A 25,715-nucleotide genomic window follows, 5' to 3' on the forward strand; every position below is an offset into this window, starting at 1 on the left:
TGCCCAAGACAAATTTCCCCGCGGGGACAATAAAGTTGAACCTTGACCTTGACCTTGTGCCAGCTTTTTTGAAACATGTTGCAGGCATCAAATTCCACATGAGCTAATATTTGCAAAAAATAAAGTTTTCCAGTTCGAACATTAAATATCTTGTCTTTGCGGTCTATTTAATTGAATATAGGTTGAAAAGGATATGCAAGTCATTGTATTGTTTTTATTTACCATTTACACAACGTGCCAACTTCACTGGTTTTGGGTTTAGTAAATGCTTCAATGTGAGGGGTACTACTACGACAGAGGCTATGATATTAGCATACAAGTCCAATCAATATTCACATTCATGATGCTCCTCTCTCCCGTCTAAAAAGGTCGCAGCTTGAACTGATTGAACACGCGCCGATAACGTCACCGACGCGTGTCCCTCGCTGCCGTAGCGTACAAACGCGTCCTCAATTATCGCCGCGTAATTAAAACCACGCTTGTGAGACGGGAAGCGTTTCATCACTTTATTAATGAGTTTCATTATTTATATCAACAAACAAAAAAACTGTCTCTCTCCCCCCATCCCTCGCTATCTCTCATTTCCTTTATCCGACCGTTCTGTTCGCCAACAAGATGCCATTGGATTGAAGGAAAAAAAACATTAAAAGCACATTTTGTCAGAACTTCCAAGTATAGGAGAATGACGGGAGGACGAGAAGAATACCCATGGGTTTGCTACCATACATACACACATACACACGTTCCCTGCAGCTGTGCTCGACAACAACACACACAGTTACACTCTCACGAGTGGAAACAGCAGACGTATGGATGGACGGACACGGGAGGTCCACGGAAGGTTCATTTTTCCACCTTTTCCCTCCACACACACACACGCACTAAAGAACCGGGTGCTTGTAACATTCTGTTCACATTGAAGTTGGATGAAACGACTCATAAAAGCGTCGGCTCGCGTGTGCACCCGTGCTTAACGTACACATAAGTCAAGGTACAGTATCTCGGATGTGACAACTGCTCCATTACATACATTTTTTTGTAAATAATATACAATAAAAAGAAAAAATACTATATCGCACCCGTGGAAAAAAAAGACAGTCCCTTCACCCCCCCCTTAAAAACAATACAATAAATAAAACAGTTAAGACAACAACTATGGTGGAGGGGGGGAAGGGAAAGTCACCGAGAGAGAAATGGAGGAAGAGAGAATTCAAGTGAGATTTTTTTTTTTTAACTTTTTTTTTTTGTTTGTTCTGTTTCAGACCCTCCCAAACAAAAAAAAGGACAAAACCCCCCCCAAAATAAATCGTATTTACAGACTGCTGCGACAGAGGATAAAACAGTCTGGCGGCTGATGCGCCATCTACTGGGGATGGGGGGGGGGAAAAGACAATATAATTACAATAATAGCGACAAAAATAAAAAGGTACTTGATATTTACAGATTAGCAGTGAAAATAAAGATGAGGGGAGAAGGGATGGAGGGAGAGCAAGGTCCGACAACCATTGCACGACAGGAAGTGAGGCTGTTTGGGGAAAGAGGGCGCTCTCACACTCTCTCACACACACCAAACAACCAATTACGTCGCTCATAGTGTACAAAAGGTGCACCGGATGTCACTTCTAGAATTCAACTGGACCCCACCAAAAAAAAAAAAAAAAAACACCCTTCAAGGCCAACTTCCTCCTCCTCCAGGATGTGCAACCGATGACCGTGAAACACTTGAGCTTACACGATGAATACATGAGCTTATACCGAAGAAGCCCTAAAAAGGCGAGTTTCAGGAGCAGACGATAAGAAGAAACAGAAGAGTAAAGGCAAAGGGCTGCGGTGTGCTCCTTCTTTGTAATAAAAGCTTTAAAATCGGATCTAAAAAGGACAGCAGAAACAATCAGTTCATGTGAAGTCTGCTAACAAACTGATTGCTAAAAAAAAACAAAAAACTGGGTGATGACTTTGCATGGAGCGTTTGGGTACAAAGTGACAAGACATCCCCTAGTGGACGACGAGGGAAACATCCACTATATCACTTTTTGGGACGATTTTGGATGATTGTCAACACCAATGTGGACTATTCAATTTAGCTAAATGAAACGAAACATAAAAAAATAGTTGGATAAAAAGTAAAATCTCCTAGAACATTCCATGTAACCGACAGGGTCTTTTTTTTTTTTTAACTATCCTAAGAGGACTTATAAAGTCAGTTTATACATAAAGCCTAAGCACACGCTCCTCTAAAGGCTTGCAGACGTCATCATTGAGAGGGCGGGTAGCAATGCATGAGTATGGAGGGGTGTGTGTGTGTGTGTGTGTGTGTGGGTGTGTGTCTCTAAAGTCTTTCTAATTTGGAGCCAGGAGGAAGAAGTAGTGAGAGGAAGAGGAATAGAGGAAGGGAAGACAAAAAGAAAAGGATGGCAGGTTGGTGTGGTGGTGTAGAAGAGGGGGGTGTACGCTTGTGGTGATGGCTGCTCAAGTACTGTTGCTGATGGTTCCAGGTGCTGAGCTGGGCTGGGCGGTACTGTCTGACACGCTGCCATCTGCAGGGAGACAGAGGGAGTACATGTCACGGCACACTAAGGGCCAGGTTTACTAACATCTAAATACCACGCGCTAAACAGCGTGTGCAATCTAAAAAATAGCGCAATCTACTAATTTAAAAGTTGCTAAAGTTAACATCAAAAATCAGCATCCTACCAAATAAAGTAGCAAATTAATCTGAGCAGTAATAGAAAATATTTTTTCACAAACAATTTAATTGTACCGTATTTTCCGCACTATAAGGCGCACCTAAAAACCACAAATTTTCTCAAAAGCTGACAGTGCGCCTTATAACCCGGTGCGCTTTATATATGGATAAATATTAAGATTCATTTTCATAAAGTTTCGGTCTCGCAACTTCGGTAAACAGCCGCCATCTTTTTTCCCGGTAGAACAGGAAGCGCTTCTTCTTCTACGCAAGCAACCGCCAAGGTAAGCACCCGCCCCCATAGAACAGGAAGCGCTTCTTCTTCTACTGTAAGCAACCACCCGCCCGCGTAGAAGAAGAAAAAGCGCGCGGATATCACCGTACGTTTCATTTCCTTTGTGTGTTTACATCTGTAAAGACCACAAAATGGCTCCTACTAAGCGACCGGGATCCGGTTCATGAAAAGACGCAATCTATCCATCCGCACACGGATTACTATTTCACAGCAACTGATATTCCTGTGAACCGCACTGTGGATACAACGGGAGCACGTACGGTGAATATTCGCACCACAGGGAATGAGAAGTCATCCTTCACTGTGGTTCTAGCTTGCCATGCTAATGGCCAGAAACTTCCACCCATGGTGATATTCAAAAGGAAGACCTTGCCAAAAGAGACCTTTCCAGCCGGCGTCATCATAAAAGCTAACTCGAAGGGATGGATGAAGAAAAGATGAGCGAGTGGTTAAGGTAAGTTTAAGTTTACGTGAAGAGGCCGGGTGGCTTTTTTCACGCAGCTCTGTCCATGTTGATATACGTATGTTTGTGATTGCACATTTGCGTACATTTTGGGAGTGAACAGAGTTGTTAGAACGCTGGTTTTTAATATATTATTAAAGTTTGACTGACCTATCTGACTATTTTTTTGACATTCCTTTAGCGCAGTTAGATGCGGCTTACAACACCGGGCGGCTTATTGGTGGACAAAGTTTTGAAATATGCCGTTCATTGAAGGCGCGGCTTATAACCCAGGGCGCCTTATGGTGCGGAAAATACGGTACACAAAAAATACAAACTGATTTAGTTATTAAAAATAAAACTATGTTTAATATTAGACTGTCATTGAATTACTTTAAATTGAATGTGCGTCGGGAAATTGATAAAGTGCTATTTTGTCTTTTTATCTTTAAATATTTATTCGACACATTTTTGCACTTGTATTACAACTATGTCAAAAAGTCTGATGAGTCCGGTGCAACTGTGGTGTGATTAGCCTTCTTAGTGTTTTATTTCTTTTATGGCCTAATATTAAACTTATTTTTACACTAGGATGTCAACATAGTGCCTAAAAATTGCTTTGTTACAAGCTCTAGTACGGGAGGTCCAAAAAAATCGATTCGCATCCAAATAGCAATTTTTATTGATTCCGATTCTAAATTGATTAATAATTTTCTAGACTCTATTTAAAAAAAATTATGTATTTTAAGAATACATTTTTGTATTAAAACATTTGGCAACTATTATTGTTATGTGTTGAAGAGGTTCATTTAGCCTACTGATATGTATTTATAAATAGTTGATTTATATATATATAGTCAGGTACAAAACTTTACCTGCCTATATAAATCAACCATTTATAAATATTATTGATATGATTGTCATTACTAAAACGGTTGCTTTTTATCATTTTTTGTAATTTCTTTTTTTTTTTTTTTTTAGTATTGTATTTATAATATTTGTCTTAACTGCTTTGTGAATTATAGTATTGTAAAACTGGGATTGGAGTTGCTATATTTTCTTTTATGAGATTACTATTTTTGTAAATAAAATTTAAAAAATACCATTTTAAAAATACTTTTTTAGGCCAACACTGCGCATGTACCGTATTTTCCGCACTATTAGCCGCACCTAAAAACCACAAATTTACTCAAAAGCTGACAGTGCGGCTTATAACCCGGTGCGCTTTATATATGGATTAATATTAAGATTCATTTTCATAAAGTTTCGGTCTCGCAACTACGGTAAACAGCCGCCATCTTTTTTCCCCGTAGAAGAGGAAGTGCTTCTTCTTCTACGCAAGCAACCGCCAAGGTAAGCACCCGCCCCCATAGAACAGGAAGCGCTTCTTCTTCTACTGTAAGCAACCACCCGCCCGCGTAGAAGAAGAAGAAGCGCGCGGATATTACGTTTCATTTCCTTTGTGTGTTTACATCTGTAAAGACCACAAAATGGCTCCTACTAAGCGACAGGTTTCCAAGACGCAATCTCTCCATCCGCACACGGACTACTATTTCACAGCAACTGCCTAAAGACTTTCAAGAAAAGCTGGCTACTTTCCGTGCATATTGTAAAAACAAGATAGCTGAAAAAAAGATCCGGCCAGACAACATTATCAACATGGACGAGGTTCCACTGACTTTTGATATTCCTGTGAACCGCACTGTGGATACAACGGGAGCACGTACGGTGAATATTCGCACCACAGGGAATGAGAAGTCATCCTTCACTGTGGTTCTAGCTTGCCATGCTAATGGCCAGAAACTTCCACCCATGGTGATATTCAAAAGGAAGACCTTGCCAAAAGAGACCTTTCCAGCCGGCGTCATCATAAAAGCTAACTCGAAAGGATGGATGGATGAAGAAAAGATGAGCGAGTGGTTAAGGTAAGTTTACGCGAAGAGGCCATGTTGATATACGACTCCATGCGCGCCCACATCACGCTGGTTTTTAATATATTATTAAAGTTTGACTGACCTATCTGACTGTTTTTTTGACATTCCTTTAGCGCAGTTAGATGCGGCTTATAACACGGGGCGGCTTATAGGTGGACAAAGTTTTGAAATATGCCGTTCATTGAAGGCGCGGCTTATAACCCAGGGCGCCTTATGGTGCGGAAAATACGGTAAGTAGTATGTCAGCAGCCACGAGGAGATTTCGTAACCTGTACCCTGTTTTGAAAAGTTTTTTTTATTATCAATATATTATCAGAATCGTGTTAGTTTGAGAATCGAGTGTGAATCGAATCGTCACCCCAAAAATCGAATCGTGAGGTGGCCAATGATTCCCACCTCTAACTTCAAGCCAGCCAGTTGTGTAGAAAAGAAAAGAAAGCGTAGATTTGTGTGGATCAAAAAGTGTACAAACCGTGTGAGGCAGGCGTCGTCTGTGCACGAGCGTGAGGAGGAATGAGTGTTGAGTTCAACTGAGGCTGGATAGACAGCTCTGAGGATGTGAACGCCATCAAGTTTCATTATTAGAGAAATGCTCTTTCACGTAATGGCGAGGGTGGGCTGAGGAGACTGACCGACGGGACTGAAGTTGAAGAGGAGCGGTAGTTCCCGCCCGCTCGGCAGGCGGGTGTTGGGCTGGCGCAGCTCGTCGAAGAAGGCATGTGCGCAGGCCTCCAGCGGAGACAGACGGGTGACTGGCGTGTATTCCAGCAATCGAGAGCAGAGAGCGATGGCCTCCGGCGGCGTGCGGGGCTTAAACACCTGGTTGAAGACAGCAATACAGAAAACTTTTGAACATTTCTCAGCGTCTGCATTGAAAGCGTGAAGAAAGTGTCCACTTTGGAGCTGGTCCAAATGATGCTTGTTCAGCCTTTAAAGTGGAGGTGTGCTGCTCCACTGAGTGCCATTGTATTTTCTTTAGTGAGATCAAATAGCCTGAATGGAGATACTGATCTCACTTCTACCAGTCATTCAGCACTAATTACCTTTGTCCAAGGGTGAGCTTTAATCTGGGGAAACTTGAACTCTGTGTAGTTGGGGTTCATCTCTCGGATCTGCTCCCTTGTCGGTGTTCCAAGAACCTGACATAGGCGAGGTAGAAAACAATCACATGAATGAAAGCTCTGACGAAGGACGGACGACAATTTGAACGTACCTTGATGATCTCTACGAGCTGGTCCACTCCGCTGTCCCCGGGGAAGATAGGCTGACCCAGCAGCAGCTCTGCTAGCACGCAGCCAGCCGACCAGATGTCAATGTTGGACGTGTAGTCCGTGGCGCCGAAGATGAGCTCCGGAGCGCGGTAGTATCGTGAGCAGATATAGGACACGTTCGGCTCCCCCCGAACCAGCTGCTTCGCACTGTGGGGCAACAGTGGACAACCCACATTAAGGATGTGAAGTGAATTATATTTATATAGCGCTTTTCTCTAGTGACTCAAAGCGCTTTACATAGTGAAACCCAATATCTAAGTTACATTTAAACCAGTTTAGACGAGCCTTAAGGTGTCGCTTCTGGAGCAAGGGTTTCCTTGCCCGGAGGTTGGGTCCCGGGCGCAACTGGGTGCTCCAACAGTACAACGACCCCAAACACACGTCAAAAGTGGTAAAGGAATGGCCAAATCAGGCCAGAACGAAGGCCCCAAAATGGACCTCCCAAAGTCCTGACCCAAACGTGTGGACAATGCTGAAGAAACAAGTCCATGTCAGAAAACCAACACATCCAGCTGAACTGCACCAAGAGGAGCGGTCAAAAACTCAAGCAGAAGCCCGCGGATGGTCACCAAAAGCGCCCCACTGCAATGAAACCTGCCAAAAACCATGTAAAATATACATTTTCAGTAGACCCATAACAAATTCACAAAAGAAGCAAACCCCATGAATGTCTTCCACGACCAACAAGCACGTGCTCCAATCACTCCACCACAAAAAAACAAGAGCTGTAGAAATGATTGCAAACTCAAGACAGCCGTGACGATGCTCTCCACAAGTGTATGTAAACTTTTGACCACGACTGTATTTTCCACAATATGGCTTTGTCAGGTCATGGCTTGCTTTGGTATTTAAGTTATTTAGTATTTTTTTTGTGACAAAATAGGACCCTTATGGAGAATTGTGTACACAATCAATAAAAAGCTACATTGATTCCAACCAAAGTTAACGTGAGCTGTGCTAATTGCTAAGTTCAACTCAAAACTTCAATTAACTTGTTTTCTTATTAATTTTTTTTGTCTCAATCAAGAGTTGGTAAACCTTTGCCTCATTTTAATATCTCCAACATTGGCAGTAAAAGCCAAATACAGGTGACATTACTGTATGTAGACTAGGATTTGGGCAGTGCGACTGCATTTCCTTGATGGATGGTGACTTCATTTAACTCACAGGTGTCTAAATATTGAAATCAAAATACATTTTTGTCGCACAAACATTTCTTCTTTTGTGTCAATTTTGTTTGGTTAAAATCTCATTTGTACAAGTTTAAAAACATTGCAAAGCTAATTTTCTTTAGCCTGTCAATGGGCTCGTCCATTGAACATTAGCATTAAGATAGCGGCATGAAGACCAACCTTTATCCTGTATGGTTGTATTGTTACTTTTTGTTGTTCATACCGGGCTGTATTGTTGATTTAACACAATTCTTACATGTATGTGCACTTCATGTGTATATCATACCTGCCAACTTTTGAAATCAGAAAAACCTAGTAGCCAGGGTCCAGGGGCCGCAGGCCCCGGTAGGTCCAGGACAAAGTCCTGGTGGGGGGTTCCGCCCCCCGACGCAAAATGATTGATTGCATTCAGACAAGTTAAAATGTTGCTAAAACCATCACTTTTCTATCAGTCACAGTGACTTTTCAAAACAAAAATATTACAGCAAAAATCATATGGGTTGATTGACATGTTTATTCTGTAAACTAACTTCAATACGGTAGTTTGAAATTATTTTGACAGTTAATGCCAGTTATCCTGTCAACCTTTCACAAGACTTCAATTTGTTAATTGAAAGTATAAACAGTATAAACACTTTTTACAGTAAACAAATGGTAAAACAGTACTAAACAATTCCATAAAAAAAAAAATTGGTGTCATTATTAACTTTCTGTCCAAGCTTGTATAATCTACTGCCTTGTTCAATTGTAAAAAATATTCTGTGCCTAAAATTCACATTTCTATCACAATTATCATACTGTAAACATGGTAAGCTAACTTCATTAAAATTAATAGTCCTGTCAATAGCATGGAATTACAATTCAAATGTAGTTTTTTTGTAAGCCTTTCAAAAGAATTCAAAATATGAAAAATTCATGAAAATTAATTTAAGCCATCAGACACTTGAAAAGTGGCACATCACATCTCTAATGTAATCATTTTAACTTTTCAACAGAAATAGCACTGCAAAAATATTAAGGACATACTTCTGTATTTTGGTAGTTATGCTGTCAACATTTAACAAGATTTCTTCAACTTGGACTTGAAAGCATAAATAGTATAAACACTTTTAACAGTATAACAGTACTAAACAATTCCAATAGATAACATTGGTGTCATTACCTTTTTGTGGCTAAAATCCAAATTTAGCAACGGCATTAGACTTGTGTTTTTTTGTCCCAACGTGGTCTTTTACATCGCTAATTCCTCCGTGTCCGATCGAAAAATCTTGTCTGCACAAGGTGCAATTCGCGTAGTTTTCACCCTTTTTGGAACGGATAATTATTCCCGGATAGGCTTTTGAATATTCTTCACGGAATGACTGCAGTTTTCTTTTCGGTTTAAGACTCGTTTGCGATTTTTCTCCGGCTGATTCCATGATCGTTCGCTCGTTTGGAAACAATGGCAACAGGTGCCTCGTGCTTGGCAGCGGTGCTATAAATTGCCTCGCGCATGGCATTCGGAATGGCTCGATAGGAAGTTACGGGAAGCAGTGTCGATTGTGATTGTTGTTACGAGATTTCGTGAATAAAACTTTTAAATAAAAAAAAAAAAAATGTAATTAATGAAAAAACGTATTTTTTTATCACTGCGACCGTAACCCGGAATAGGTTGACGAAAACCGTACTAATTACGGGAAAACCGGAGTAGTTGGCAGGTATGGTATATTAATGTACTTTCCTTTGTGTGCTTAGTTGTACAGTACCTTCATTGCAGGCACTATCGATATACAACCTCAAGTGGAACCTCTAATTTAAAGGAATGTTTAAAGAGCTACAAAACCAAATAATAGTGGGGGTATTAAACTAGCTAATTGACAAATTACCGTGGCTATAGGCAACATTCCGATGTAGTTTTTAATTATCTCCACAAGATGACAGTCGCAGCATTAGAAGTTTTAATTACATCAGCATACCTTTTTAAACGTTGGTTGCGCTACACAGCGGTAGGTGTGGAATGTATTTGCATTCCACTTGTCAGACTGTTGTTTACAATGCCCCATCCATCCATCCATTTTCTACCGCTGGTCCCTTTCGGGGTCGCGGGGGGGTGCTGGAGCCTATCCCAGCTGCATTCGGGCGGAAGGCGTGGTACATCCTGGACAAGTGGCCACCTCATCGCAGGACCAACTCAGATGGACAACATTTCCGAGCCCAGGATCGAACCCAGGACCTTCGTACTGTGAGGCACATGCACTAAACCCTTCCCACCGTGCTGCCCTGTTTACAATGCACTCAGCGATAATAATGCTGACTGAGAAGTTTTCTAATTAGAGCTATTACAGCATTGGCTCTGTTGCTGCTGTGTTGTACAATACATATTATTAAATAGCCTGCTTCCAGTGAATGCCCTGTTCTCCTTTCGCTCGTTAAGTAAACAACCCGGCTACTATATTTTACATTATTCATCATGTTTTTTCAAGGTACCGTATTTTCCGCACTATAAGGCGCACCTAAAAACCACAAATTTTCTCAAAAGCTAACAGTGCGCCTTATAACCCGGTGCGCTTTATTACGATTAATTTTCATAAAGTTTTGATCTCGCAACTTCGGTAAACAGCCGCCATCTTTTTTCCCGGTAGAACAGGAAGCGCTTCTTCTTCTACGCAAGCAACCGCCAAGGAAAGCACCCGCCCCCATAGAACAGGAAGCGCTTCACCCGCCCCCATAGAACAGGAAGCGCTTCACCCGCCCCCATAGAACAGGAAGCGCTTCACCCGCCCCCGGAAGAAGAAGAAAAAACGCGCGGATATCACCGTACGTTTCATTTCCTGTTTACATCTGTAAAGACCACAAAATGGCTCCTACTAAACGATCCGGTTCATAAAAAGACGCAATCTCTCCATCCGCACACGGATTACTACCGTATTTCACAGCAACTGAACCGCACTGTGGAACGGGAGCACGTACGGTGAATATTCGCTCCACAGGGAATGAGAAGTCATCCTTCACTGTGGTTCTAGCTTGCCATGCTAACTTCCACTCATGGTGATATTCAAAAGGAAGACCTTGCCAAAAGAGACCTTTCCAGCCGGCGTCATCATAAAAGCTAACTCGAAGGGATGGATGGATGAAGAAAAGATGAGCGAGTGGTTAAGGGAAGTTTACGCGAAGAGGCCGGGTGGCTTTTTTCACACAGCTCCGAAGGCGAACACACCTTCACTAAGACGGGCAGACAGCCTCGGACGACATACGCCAACATTTGCCAGTGGATCGTAAATGCTTGGGCAGATATTTCGGTCACAACTGTGGTCCGAGCTTTCCGGAAGGCAGGATTCACAGAACAACAGCGACACTGACTCCCGATGACTTCTACGAGACGGAACCGGCCATTTTGGATACCACGCTTGCGCAACTTTTCAATTCGGACACCGAAGACGAAGAATTCGAAGGATTTACGAATGAAGAATAACTTCAGAAGGTGAGCGCTATGTTTATTTTGTGTGTTGTGACATTAACGTTCGAGCAACATTATGTTGCTATTTATTGCTCTACACCATTTTGAATTTTACTATGTTTGTGATTGCACATTTGCGTACATTTTGGGACAGAGTTGTTAGAACGCTGGTTTTCAATATATTATTAAAGTTTGACTGAACTATCTGACTGTTTTTTTGACATTCACTTTAGCGCAGCGTTTTTTTGACATTCACTTTAGCGCAGCGTTTTTTTGACATTCACTTTAGCGCAGCGTAGGCGCGGCTTTTAGTCCGGGGCGGCTTATTGGTGGACAAAATTATGAAATATGTAATTCATAGAAGGTGCGGCTAATAATCCGGTGCGCCTTATAGTGCGGAAAATACGGTATATACCAGTGTTCTGCACAAGACTGCACTTGCCATCAATCTGTGGCTGTCTAAACATGTATTAAAAACAATGTATTTCTTTCCTACAAAATTGCAGGTTGAAATGATTAACAACATGGACAAACAATATGCCATTAATACCCTACAGTAAATTGTGTTTATAATAAATCTTAGTCCCCAGTTTTGTATTGCGATATTCACAACGAACATTGTTTTACAGTTTTAAATGGTTACATGTAGGGCTAGGTGGTATACGCTATTAGAAGTTATATCAGTATATTTAAGAAAGAGATATGTATATGAGACATACTGATATTTAAAATATTTTAATGCTGCCTTTGTTACGGTGCCGTTTGCTCTTAATCTTAATTTCAAAATGTCACAATCGCTTTGTTCTTGTTGATGTCAAATTAGCATTAAAGTAAAGCTTTCTGACATGTCAACAATCATAACAATTATTCCTTGGACATTCCCTGGACATTTATTGTAAGCTTTAATTGTGTGCATTCTGCACATTGACTGTGTTTTAGCAGCTAGCTTGAGCGTGTGACCAATAAAAGTTACCACAAAGCCAAAGTGTGTCATTTAGCCTATTTTTGTTAGTTGCAGAGCTTTGTTTTTTTAAATGTAGGCTATTTGTACCAGTATTATATATTTAATAAATATTTAAATGAAACAAAGATGGTAGGTTTTACCTAAACACTCTGCACGTTTTGTTTAAGATAGCGATATATATCGTATATTGCCATATTACCAGGGTATCAGTTTTGGTCCATATCGCCCAGCACTATAAGCTACTGTATTTTCCGGACCATAAGCAGCTACTTTTTTTTTCCAACGCTTTGAACCCTGCAGCTTATAAAATTGTGCTGCTAATTTATGGAGTTTTATTCACTAACGGCCATAATGTTTTGTGTTTAACAAATAGTTTCATATTTTGCCGACAGACACTGAAAAGTGTGTTATTGTTTGTGCAATGGTGCCATATTGAGGGAAGTATATTCGTCCACAGCGTTTCTACTCGAAAGGATTCTTCATTCGTCACTCCAAGCAATGTTTGTAAGTTTTACAATATACCCAAGACAATTCATATTTACTAAACCGTCCCATGTCGGTGGGAGTGTTTTCATGCATATTTGTACGTGCTATCGTAATGTAATCAAGTTAGCGTTGTTAGCATTACCAAATATGCTCACACGTTTACAAGTGTCTGTTATTATTAACTTACATCCATCCATCCATTTTCTACCGCTTGTCCCTTTTGGGGTCGCTGCGGGTGCTGGAGCCTATCTCAGCTGCATTTGGGCGGAAGGCGGGGTACACCCTAGACAAGTCGCCACCTCATCACAGGGCCAACACAGATAGACAGACAACATTCACATTCACACACTAGGGCCAATTTAGTGTTGCCAATCAACCTATCCCCAGGTGCATGTCTTTGGAGGTGGGAGGAAGCCGGAGTACCCGGAGGGAACCCACACAGTCACCGGGAGAAAAATGCTAACTCCACACGGAAAGATCCCGAGCCCGGGATTGAACTCAGGACTACTCAGGACCTTCGTATTGTGAGGCACATGCACTAACCCCTGGCCCACCGTGCTGCCCCATTAACTTACAATGCCATCCATCCATCTTCTTCCGCTTATCCGAGGTCGGGTCGCGGGGGCAGCAGCCTAAGCAGGGAAGCCCAGACTTTCCTCTCCCCAGCCACTTCGTCCAGCTCTTCCCGGGGGATCCCGAGGCGTTCCCAGGCCAGCCGGGAGACATAGTCTTCCCAACGTGTCCTGGGTCTTCCCCGTGGCCTCTTACCGGTTGGACGTGCCCTAAACACCTCCCTAGGGAGGCGTTCGGGTGGCATCCTGACCAGATGCCCGAACCACCTCATCTGGCTCCTCTCCATGTGGAGGAGCAGCGGCTTTACTTTGAGCTCCTCCCGGATGGCAGAGCTTCTCACCCTATCTCTAAGGGAGAGCCCCGCCACCCGGCGGAGGAAACTCATTTCGGCCGCTTGTACCCGTGATCTTGTCCTTTCGGTCATAACCCAAAGCTCATGACCATAGGTGAGGATGGGAACGTAGATCGACCGGTAAATTGAGAGCTTTGCCTTCCGGCTCAGCTCCTTCTTCACCACAACGGATCGATACAGCGTCCGCATTACTGAAGACGCCGCACCGATCCGCCTGTCGATCTCACGATCCACTCTTCCCCCACTCGTGAACAAGACTCCTAGGTACTTGAACTCCTCCACTTGGGACAGGGTCTCCTCCCCAACCCGGAGATGGCACTCCACCCTTTTCCGGGCGAGAACCATGGACTCGGACTTGGAGGTGCTGATTCTCATCCCAGTCGCTTCACACTCGGCTGCGAACCGATCCAGCGAGAGCTGAAGATCCTGGCCAGATGAAGCCATCAGGACCACATCATCCGCAAAAAGCAGAGACCTAATCCTGCAGCCACCAAACCGGATCCCCTCAATGCCTTGACTGCGCCTAGAAATTCTGTCCATAAAAGTTATGAACAGAATCGGTGACAAAGGGCAGCCTTGGCGGAGTCCAACCCTCACTGGAAACGTGTCCGACCTACTGCCGGCAATGCGGACCAAGCTCTGACACTGATCGTACAGGGAGCGGACAGCCACAATCAGACAGTCCGATACCCCATACTCTCTGAGCACTCCCCACAGGACTTCCCGAGGGACACGGTCAAATGCCTTCTCCAAGTCCACAAAGCACATGTAGACTGGTTGGGCAAACTCCCATGCACCCTCAAGGACCCTGCCGAGAGTATAGAGCTGGTCCACAGTTCCACGACCAGGACGAAAACCACACTGTTCCTCTTGAATCCGAGGTTCGACTATCCGGCGTAGCCTCCTCACCTGAATAAACCTTACCGGGAAGGCTGAGGAGGACTTGACTTACAATGGCATTTTATTTTTGTATTGTTTCAGTTCCGTAAATTCACCAAAAGGTCACCGTGGAGTTATTAAGTATGTTTAGCTGATTGAAAAGCTAGCTTCCGCAGCTTGTGGGTCCATGACGATGACTTCTGTTTTGTTTGATCATTACCAACATGTGACATGTACTGTTTGGAAACAATCAAAGGTATATAAATAAATATTTACAAAACCTTTTGTACCGGTATATATCTGCGTCTTAAGGTCCATAGCGGCTAATGTATGTAAAAATATTAATTTCTTCTAGAATTTGGTGGGTGCGGCTTAAATACCGTAAATTAGGGTAAGTTGACCCTACGCGTATTTTGGTGGTTTCTTCAGCATTTACAGAGCAATCAGTTTGTCAGCAAGTATTAGCTCACTATCTGACAAGTCCAAGTTACTGCCACACTTTTAATTTATACCACTTATAAACAGTGTTGGAAATAGCATTAGTGAAGTAACATTGATTATAATTGACAAACGGGGAAATCCACAGTACAGCAATGGAAAGAATGATGGAGACAGTCAAGCAAACATTTGTGGATCTGACCTGCCAAAGTCACAGAGTTTGAGGATGGCCGTCTCTGGGTCCACCAAGAGGTTTTGGGGCTTGATGTCTCTATGACATACGCCCTGGGAATGGATATATGCCAGGCTTCTGAACAGTTGGTACATGTACACCTGATGAGGCACACAAGAAAAAGATTAGTACAGTCAATTATTACAAACTTATGTGGATACTTTTTGACTTGTGTGACTTTTTAACTAAAGCTTGAGTCAACCAAAGCTGTGGCTAACTAATGTGGGTGTTGCAGGTTAATTGTCAATCAACTGTGACTCATACTTTCCAATAGTTGTGCAAAAGCTTCATCATGACTGACAATGATCGCTCCCTTTTTCAAAAATGAACGAGTAGGCATTTTATTCTTCGCCATTACTGGCAGCACGTTGCAGCAATAGGGGCCATACACAGAATATAACATTATTATAGGTAATATTACTAAAACAGAAATAAGTGGGCTAGAAGACCCCAAACAAGCTACAATGGAAATGTGACCCTAAAGGACGAAGAATAAGAAGAGGAGGCTGCATAGAAGAGTGAGTACGATGTATGTTTGTGTCTCAAAGCCTCAGGGGAACTTCAGGCTGAAAGAGTGAAGTGGGCCATGAGACACTTGGAATGTTCTCTCTGCTGCTGCTACACTCACACACAATAAACGCTCTTTAGAAACCAACAAGCTTTAAGACAAGGCGCTAAGTGGCTTTTTTTCTTGCTTCCAGCTCGTATAATCCGTAAAAACAGCCACTGTTCATTACCTCAAGCTAAATACACTGGAAAAAGTTGTAGCCCGTTTTATTACGTTTAGTGGACTCTTAAGTGAAACACTTATTGATAAGTAGCAGCGGGACTGCTTCACAATGTGTTCAATGTGGCGTGATTAGCATGGACTTACCTTTACATAAATGATGGGGATGGTGGTCTTGGCCTTGTTGAAGTGCCGAGCCACCCTGTACACTGTTTCAGGGACAAAGTCCAGCACCAGATTCAGATAGACTTCATCTTTCTGCACATGAACACAAGAACAGGACACAGGAGGCGATTAGGCCTTCTTACTTAACTTACAGACAAGATTCCTTTAGAGGGGAACTGCACTTTTTTTTTTACTTTTGCCTATCGTTCACAATCATTATGAAAGACATGACGATGGATTTTTTTTAATGCATTCTAAATATTAAATAAATGCGATCAAAAGTCTGCCTGCCTGTGGGAGCCGCTCTATTCTGCTTATAAAGCTCTTAAAAAACATCCAAACACCCTCATTTAGGTTTTATATACATGATGCAAGTATATATGTAATGTAGTAACGGGCACACTTATATCATTTAACGTATTTTGATCATTTTGAGCATACGCGGCGCATTAATTTAAAAAACGCATCAAGTTTGCTTTTTTTTGTTTACAGCATCACTGATTTATTGCTCACTGCAGACTTTATGAGAGCCAACAAACATAATAAAACATCACTTACTGTGCAAGGTCTGCCGTCATTAGGATGGATGCCGACTTCTGGGATGTTCATATATTCCCATTTAGGTGAAGAATGTCTCATAATCCTAACGAAGAAAAGGGGGGTGGAACCAAGCCTCTTTTCGTTTTCGTTATTTCCGAGTCTAAATTGGCTGTCAATGTGTACCAATTAGTCGGAATATGTCTTCAGCCTTTTTCTTTTTCTTTATGATCTGCAATAAACTTCCAGGGAGTAAGGAAGTGAGAAAACATCTCACCTGTCGACCATGTCGAAATTGCACACAAACTTGTGATCACGGCGCCGCTATAAATAGTTTGTCTGCGTTAGTTCGTATAATAATAATAATATCACTTATACAAGGTTATTATTTAAATGGAGCATTGTTAGCGGTTTTTGAATGGTTATTTATTGGGTTTTAAGGGCGAAATAGAGGACCTCCCATTGGCTCCACTGCAAGTCAGAATGCATTAAAACATCTACCCATGTTTTTCATAATGATTGTAACCAATGGGCACATTTCCATAAAAAGGTGCAGTTCCTCTTTAAATATGAACATCTACAACTTTAACTACGCAGATGTAAAGTTTAAGGTCAATGCATAATTGTCCAATGGATAGACAATGACCGTAAATGTTCAAACTCATGGTGTTTATTTACATTACCTTAACTGCAAAGAGTACAGGGCGTTAATTGGAAGCAGATAAATGAAAAGTCATATTTCTCAACCATAATTTATAATTTGAGAAGGTGGAGAGAAAATTGTAGCCGTCTTTAACCACATGGTCATTTATTCAAAAAACTTTACCAGAGCCAAAGTTGTAATATAACTGCACTAATACCACAGATGTATTAGTGCAGTATGGAAATGATAACACCTGTAAGTTTCTCACCACGCAGAAACATTTTACAGCGCGTGCAGAGCTAGATAATGCTGCTGGATATTGGCCACTCATGGGGCTTTGAATGCAGATTAGGGATGTCCCGATCCAGGTTTTTGCACTTCCGATCCGATACCGATATTGTTTTTGCACTTCCGATCCGATACTGACCGATACTGGCCTATCTGAGCATGTATTAAAGTTTAAAGTTATTTAGCCTACTTAGTTGTCAGAATCATGTTGAAAAGGGTTTTAGCACTCTTGATAACAACTAGCCAGCTGAATTAGGGGAGTTTGAATAATACACAATGGTTGGTAACAAGAAACTGACCTGTTTATTCAAGGATAAACACAAAATAGACGAAGTTATACATGACAAACAAAAATGGCATCATTGAACTAGGGCTGGGCGATATGGCCTTTTTTTAATATTGCGATATTTTAAGGCCATATTGCGATACACGATATATATCTGGATATTTTGCCTTAGCCTTGAATGAACACTTGATGCATATAATCACAGCAGTATGATGATTCTATGTGTCTACATTAAAACATTCTTCTTCATACTGCATTAATATATGCTACTTTTAAACTTTCATGCAAAGAAGGAAATCACAACTAAAAAAATCACTATTTTTTTCATACGGTGTTGATCTGGAAATGTTTGCCTCGGCATTTTGATGGTGTGGGCGTGTGGCACCGAATGGAGATAAGCGTCTCGACAGACATTACAATATTTGAACAATGATGACGAAAACTGTTTTCTCTGTCGTGTCCGTGTGTCGAAAATTGTTATGCGCTTATTTTTTAATTTGATTTTGTGCGTGGCATAGATTTGCAGTGCGCAAAGGACACGTGAGCATTGCGCAATTGCACAGGCGCGCACCTTAGAGAGAACATTGGTCACACGGCTGCGCTAGCATCACAGCTAACGTTAGCCATAGCCATGCTGCAACCTCTCTTCTCCGCGAGGGCGTATACGTATGTGACGTGTGACGTGACAGTATGTGACGTGTGTAAGAAGGTGCGCTTGCTGTCTGTGAGAAGGAGACACAGGAAAGAGTGAGAAGAGCCTGTCGTGTAATGCCAGCAGCTAAAAGCAACTGCGTGAGAATCCACAGACCTGTGGATGTGTTAAAGGTGTGCTGGAAAATGCGGAACGGAAATTAGGGCGCAGCAGAAAAGTGGAATGTATTATTTAAATCGGTGCATTGGAAAACACGGACCGGAGTTTGTTTTTTTAAACTGGATCTGGATCGGCATTTTCCCATGCCTTGCCGATACGCATTTTTTTGCAAATATCGGCGGCCGATCCGATCCAAATATCGGAACGGGACATCCCTAATGCAGATACTGCCATTTTGGGGAATTAATAAAAACAAAATACATCAGGAGGTTGCCTACAGCCACAGCTTTTAAAGCCAATGTGTTTTCACCGAGCCCTAAATAGAGACAGTTGATTGATGTTTGTAGTGTGCATTTGGCTCTAAAAAGTTTGACTATTTCTACTAAAATTTTACATACACCCATGTTAGGCTACAAGTAAACAATAATAATAAACAGGATGGCGCATACATACCTTCTCACCACTGGAGTAGAAGAAGTAACGTAGCCTCACAATGTTGCAGTGGTCCAACTTGCGCATTATTTGCAGCTCTCTATTCTATAGGGAAGAAAAACGCAAAGTTGTAAAAAGGCAAAATATGAGTTCTGGAACCATAAATATATTTTTAAACCAACTACCGTATTTTCCGCACTATTAGCCGCACCTAAAAACCACAAATTTACTCAAAAGCTGACAGTGCGGCTTATAACCCGGTGCGCTTTATATATGGATTAATATTAAGATTCATTTTCATAAAGTTTAGGTCTCGCAACTACGGTAAACAGCCGCCATCTTTTTTCCCCGTAGAACAGGAAGCGCTTCTTCTTCTACGCAAGCAACCGCCAAGGTAAGCACCCGCCCCCATAGAAGAGGAAGCGCTTCTTCTTCTACTGTAAGCAACCACCCGCCCCCGTAGAAGAAGAAGAAGCGCGCGGATATTACGTTTCATTTCCTTTGTGTGTTTACATCTGTAAAGACCACAAAATGGCTCCTACTAAGCGACAGGTTTCCGGTTCATGAAAAGACGCAATCTCTCCATCCGCACACGGACTACTATTTCACAGCAACTGCCTAAAGACTTTCAAGAAAAGCTGGCTACTTTCCGTGCATATTGTAAAAACAAGATAGCTGAAAAAAAGATCCGGCCAGAGAACATTATCAACATGGACGAGGTTCCACTGACTTTTGATATTCCTGTGAACCGCACTGTGGATACAACGGGAGCACGTACGGTGAATATTCGCACCACAGGGAATGAGAAGTCATCCTTCACTGTGGTTCTAGCTTGCCATGCTAATGGCCAGAAACTTCCACCCATGGTGATATTCAAAAGGAAGACCTTGCCAAAAGAGACCTTTCCAGCCGGCGTCATCATAAAAGCTAACTCGAAGGGATGGATGGATGAAGAAAAGGTGAGCGAGTGGTTAAGGGAAGTTTACGCGAAGAGGCCGGGTGGCTTTTTTCACGCAGCTCCGTCCATGTTGATATACGACTCCATGCGCGCCCACATCACGCTGGTTTTTAATATATTATTAAAGTTTGACTGACCTATCTGACTGTTTTTTTGACATTCCCTTTAGCGCAGTTAGATGCGGCTTATAACACGGGGCGGGGCGGCTTATAGGTGGACAAAGTTTTGAAATATGCCGTTCATTGAAGGCGCGGCTTATAACCCAGGGCGGCTTATGGTGCGGAAAATACGGTAGGCTTCGTTGGCGTATACAACAACTCAATGATACACACTCACTTTAAACCTTTTGTCTTGGAGAACTTTCTTGATGGCCACCATCTCCTGGCTGTCGATGAGGCGAGCTTGGTAGACCACTCCAAAGGAGCCATTTCCTATTACTTTAATGTCCGTGTAGGAGACTTCCTGTGGGCGGTCGGGGCCTTGCCCAGGCGTTGCCACCACTGTGGTCACTTTGCCACTGTCGCCTGTAAATAAAAGCCAAATACATACAGTGAGTGTTTTGTTTAAAAATGACAACTTTGTATTTATAGAGGGACATTGAGATATAATACATTAGTTCATGCCTTGTTTGCTTACAATTACAATAATGGACCCCACCCTAATATGGTCTTTAAAAACATATATATTTATTTAAATGGCTGTCACTTATTTTGAAAGAAACACTGTGGATGAGGGTATTGCTTTGTATTTGACTTTTTTTGCAACAATAGAAAAGGTACTATTAAGAAGTGTTAAGGGAAGACAGAAGAAGTAAACACATTTAGTAGGATTTGGAGTACTCCACATATATTTCGAGGTTTAACTATTAGGTAGGTCTTTATTGTCATTGCACAAGTACAACGAAACTTTGTTTTCAGCACAAACCTGTTCAAGATTAGACAGACAGACAGTGTACAGGGTTACAGAACAGAAATGCTGATGGGTCGCCACAAGGCGCCCCGTAAAAGATGGGAAAAAGGTGAACGCTGGGGGAGGATAAGTAAAAAAATACAATCTAGACTGGGCTCCTAAGGAGGCCCAGTCTGGAGTGGGGGAAAACCTCCATAGCAAAGCACATACACACATTACAACATCCATCTCGAGACTTGCCAACAGAGGGGAGGGAGTGGGTGCTACGGTGGAGGGCTGCAGCTCTTCAGGCGCTGCCCATCCGTCCATCACCCCTAAGGGATTCGCGTCAAAGGCGTTGGATGGGGGCATTAACAGGGGTTAACTTTTTTTTTACTCTTTTGTGGCATTTTAGAGTGTCAAAATGTGGGGGGGAGAGTCATATTTGGGAGAGATTTTTTTTCACATTAAGGCTTTGCTGTTTTAGTGATTGTTTTACTGTTCCAACACAGCCTGTACAGGTAATTATTTTAATACAGTGGTACCTCAAATTAAGAGTGCCCTGACTTAAGAGTGTTTTGAGAGAAAAGAGCTGTCTCTTGGCTAATTGTGATGCTTTAAAGGGGACCTATCGTGCAAAAAACAACTTTTTCTTACCTATTGGTACCTGCTTTTGTGTATTTGGGATCTGCATAAGTCTTGAAAATTTGAGATCAAACCATGAAGGCATGGCGGAGACTTTTATAGAATAGAATATAGAATAGAATATATCTTTGTCGAAATTGTAAGCAAAACTAATTTAGTGCAAATTCATAATAACACATAAAAACATAGATAAATAGATAAAAATACCAAGCACACAGCTCACATGCACAGTCATTCTTGTCTTGTGTTCAGCGACACTATTGCTCTCGGGTAAAAAGTGTTCTTAAATCTGTTTGTCCGGCATGTTATTGTCCAGTATCTCCTGCCCGAGGGCAGCAGTTCAAAAAGTTTATGTCCGGGGTGCGATGGGTTCCTTATGATGTTTTGGGCCTTTTTGAGGCACCTGGCACTGTACAGTTCATCTAGGGAGGGGAGAGAGCAGCCAGTGATCTTCATGGCAGTTTTTATGACCCTCTGAAGTGCATTTCTCTCTTCCGCCGTGCAGCTGGCATACCATACACACATGCAGTATGTCAGCACACTCTCTATTAAGGACAAGCAGTTTTTGTGACAAGTGGTTCTTTTTGAGGCGTCTCAGAAAGTAAAGTCTCTGCTGTGCCTTTTTGATGGTCACTGAGGTGTTCGCACACCACAACAGGTCTTCCTCGATCTGGATCCCCAGGAACCTGAAGTGAGAGACCCTTTCCACATAGTCCCCATTGATGTACAGTGGTTGGATGTTTATCGTTTTTTTCTTCCGGAAATCCATGATCAGCTCCTTTGTCTTGGTGGTGTTAAGGACCAGGTTGTTTCTATTTACAAAATTATTTTTATTTAACAATTTTGCCTTCCACTATACTTCCTCCAAATTAACCGTTTGGAATGTTCACCATTTGTGACATTTTACCCATTGGTGATGTCAGCGGATATCTCCATATATGCCATTGTAGTCCAACGTAGTCAGTAAGTTCCTTCTTTTTCTCTATCCTCTTCTTGTGGGACAGACTGGCCCGTACATGCACGTGCATCCCCCATTTCTGATACAATGTAGCGTATAGTTCGAACTTATCTGTCTAAGGTTTCCCCTAGATTGCCAAGATGCCTGTGGTGGTAGGGTGTGGTTAGGGATGTGGTTTGGGGGCGGGGTCAATACGATGTCATCAGATTATTTGCTATGAAGCACACATTTTCTTCAAAAAGCCCCCAAAAATGTAGACAAATTTGTAATTATAGTGTTAACAAATATTTTTTCTTACATAATATCATTTTGCTGTTTTTTTACTTGTTTCTGCTTAATGTAAATGTTAAATGGACTTGTAAGGTCGTCAAAGCGCTTTGAGTACCACATTCACCCATTCATACACACATTGACACACTGATGGCGGGAGCCAGGGTGAAGTGCCTTGCCCAAGAACACAACGGACTCGACTCGGAAGGCAGAAGCTGGTATCAAACCTGGAATCCTCAAGTTGTTGGCACGGCCGCTCTACCACCCGAATCACACTCCAACCATCGATCCGTTTTCTAGCTGCACTCGGGCGAAAGGCAGGGTACACCCTGGATAAGTCGCCACCTCCTCGCAGGGCCAACACAGATAGACAAACAACATTCACACTCACACACTAGAAAGTGCAAAGTCCACACAGAAAGACCCTGAGCCCGGGGATCGAACCCAGGACCTTCTTATTGTGAGACACACGCACTAACGCCTGTTCCACCGGGTATAAACCAGAACATGTTAAAAAATAATTTACGCAATATTTCAGGCAGCCAAAAAACCCACCCCTTATATTCCTCAACTGATGTACTAGCATTTATTTAAACATTACAGATTACTTTACAAAACATCTTTGACAAAGCATGATCATTATGTGAAACATTTTTATTTTGTTAATGTAGTTAAACCACATGTAAATCGTGACGCTTTTAATTTTGAAGCCGAAAAAGTGTGATTGGTTTAAGAAAGGTGTCTTGATATTTTTTGACGAAGGACTGTTTGCAATAAAAAAAAAAAGTTCCCTTTTGATGTCCTGCTTACCGTCTTACATTTTTGTTGAGCTTTTATGGCATCTTACTATTATAGTCACAGTAACAATCTACATTTTATGTTATCACTGCACCATAACTGTAGTCTCAGGGCGTTCAATCGTTCGCAACTGGACTACTTGCGAACGATTGAACACCCTGAGATGAATGAGAACCTTCATAGGTATTTTAACTGTAATCCAAACACAGAATAGAAGCTCCAACCACCTATCTGACAGCAATAGATGATGTCTATTACCTGACACCTTCTATGTTTGCTACTTCTCTTTGTTTATAATGTCTATTTTCTGCTGGATTTACTTTCTATTTTATGCTGCAGCTGTTACATATACTGTAATATTGAACATGGTAATTGTTATATATTGTATATATCAGTGATCCTCAACAGGCGGACCGCGGTCCATGTCCGGACCCAGCGACGTGTCCGTCCGGACCCAGCACGAATTATAGTAAAAAAAATAAATAAATAAATAAATAAATAAATTTTTATTATTATTATAATTATAATTATTATAAAAATATATAATAATTGTATTTATCTGTGAGTTATCGCTAGCGCAAGTCAACGTTCTTTGTTGTTTTTAGTCAAATATCTCCACGTTTCGTTTACACTTCTCGTGTCTCACTCACTCCGTCTCTCTCTCTCTCTCTCTCTCTCAGAGAGAGAAAGAGAGAGAGACGGAGTGAGAGCGAGAGAACGCCACTCTGATTGGCTAATTCCGGGGTATGGGTTGTCATCTCTTTCACAACGATGCGCTGATAGGCTGTTACCACCTGGGTCATGTGGACAGTGCATGGAACCTTTCGCTGCAGGCACACAGTTGTCTCGTATCGCTACTTCGCTAACTGTTCACTTGTCAGTCACTGAATGTGAATCAAATCACAATGGCATGCTCCAAGTTGGCTAAGGCTGGTAAAAGAAAGGTGGACAGGGAAAACCGACGTTTCAAGGAAGAATGGACAGAGCAATATGTTTCATCCTACCTACTGCAAGTACCAGACCAATGTGTCTACAATGCAACACTACTATTGCTCTAGTGAAAAGTGAAAATCTGAAACGTCACTATCTGAAAGAGCACCGCGAATTTGAAGAGACATTTCCTCATGATTCAGAGCTAAGAAAAAAAGAAATCACGAGGCTGAAAAAGCCATATGAAACATCAAGCAAGATTTTTGTTAAATCTATGACACAACAACAAATAGCAACAGAGCAGTAACGTGCGGTGAGGTTGATGGCTGGTGAGGCACTGACTTCAACACAGTCAGATTTACAAACATATGAACCCTAAAGAGTATCTTATTCACCATTTGATTGGCAGCAGTTAACGGGTTATGTTTAAAAGCTCATACCAGCATTCTTCCCTGCTTGGCACTCAGCATCAAGGGTTGGAATTGGGGGTTAAATCACCAAAAATGATTCCCGGGCGCAGCGCCGCTGCTGCCCACTGCTCCCCTCACCTCCCAGGGGGTGATCAAGGGATGGGTCAAATGCAGAGGACACATTTTTTCAAAGTTCTTATTTATTTTTGTTTCAAAGAAAATATTTCATGTATTTTATTGGATATTTATTTTATTTTTGTTAATTTTAAGAAAATGTTAAACTACCTACCTCCTGCTATTATATAAGCTTGACCGATAATAAACGGACCCAGCCTGTTTCAAAAAAACATTTGTGGACCTTCAAGATTTGTACTTGAGGACCCCTGGTATATATGATATAAACATATAATATAATATATCAGTATATATCCTATACTGTACATATATTATGTAAATATTACGTATATATGTTATATTTCTTTTAGTCTATTTTATACCTGCATTGTCATTTCCATCATTTGTAACTGAGCTACTGTGTGGAACAATTTCCCTTGTGGATCATTAAAGTTTGTCTAAGTCTAAGTCTAAATAACGACTTGTGTAGCAGGCATTAGCTCCTGTGAAGACGACCCACGGCCAAAAATTGTCTTGTCGGGAAAACAACTTGCCATTGCTCTGGACCTGATATTACTATAATATACCCTTTTCTTTGGCCATATCTGCTCACCCTTTTCCCACTTGTGGCTCATCAGTAACTAGTGAACGCTGCCAATTTTCCCCTGCTACAGAACGGACTGAGGGTAAAAAAG

At 41.9% G+C, this 25,715-nt stretch overlaps 1 protein-coding gene across 1 annotated transcript in view; it reads right to left on the minus strand.

The window, feature by feature from the left end:
- Positions 1–492: 492 nt before the first annotated feature.
- gsk3ab (glycogen synthase kinase 3 alpha b) overlaps positions 493–25,715 on the minus strand; it is a 46,658-nt gene continuing 21,435 nt past the window's right edge. The window contains exons 3-11 of the mRNA XM_061947477.2: positions 20,344–20,531; positions 19,071–19,154; positions 16,035–16,145; positions 15,131–15,261; positions 6,571–6,775; positions 6,401–6,496; positions 5,990–6,176; positions 5,830–5,907; positions 493–2,537 (exon numbers count right to left, since the gene is read on the minus strand). Of these exons, the coding sequence (XP_061803461.1) occupies positions 2,470–2,537; positions 5,830–5,907; positions 5,990–6,176; positions 6,401–6,496; positions 6,571–6,775; positions 15,131–15,261; positions 16,035–16,145; positions 19,071–19,154; positions 20,344–20,531 (1,148 nt within the window). The 3' untranslated portion in view covers positions 493–2,469. The remainder of the gene's footprint in view (positions 2,538–5,829; positions 5,908–5,989; positions 6,177–6,400; positions 6,497–6,570; positions 6,776–15,130; positions 15,262–16,034; positions 16,146–19,070; positions 19,155–20,343; positions 20,532–25,715) is intronic.

Source organism: Nerophis lumbriciformis, linkage group LG04, assembly GCF_033978685.3.
Source record: "Nerophis lumbriciformis linkage group LG04, RoL_Nlum_v2.1, whole genome shotgun sequence".
NCBI lineage: Eukaryota > Metazoa > Chordata > Actinopteri > Syngnathiformes > Syngnathidae > Nerophis > Nerophis lumbriciformis.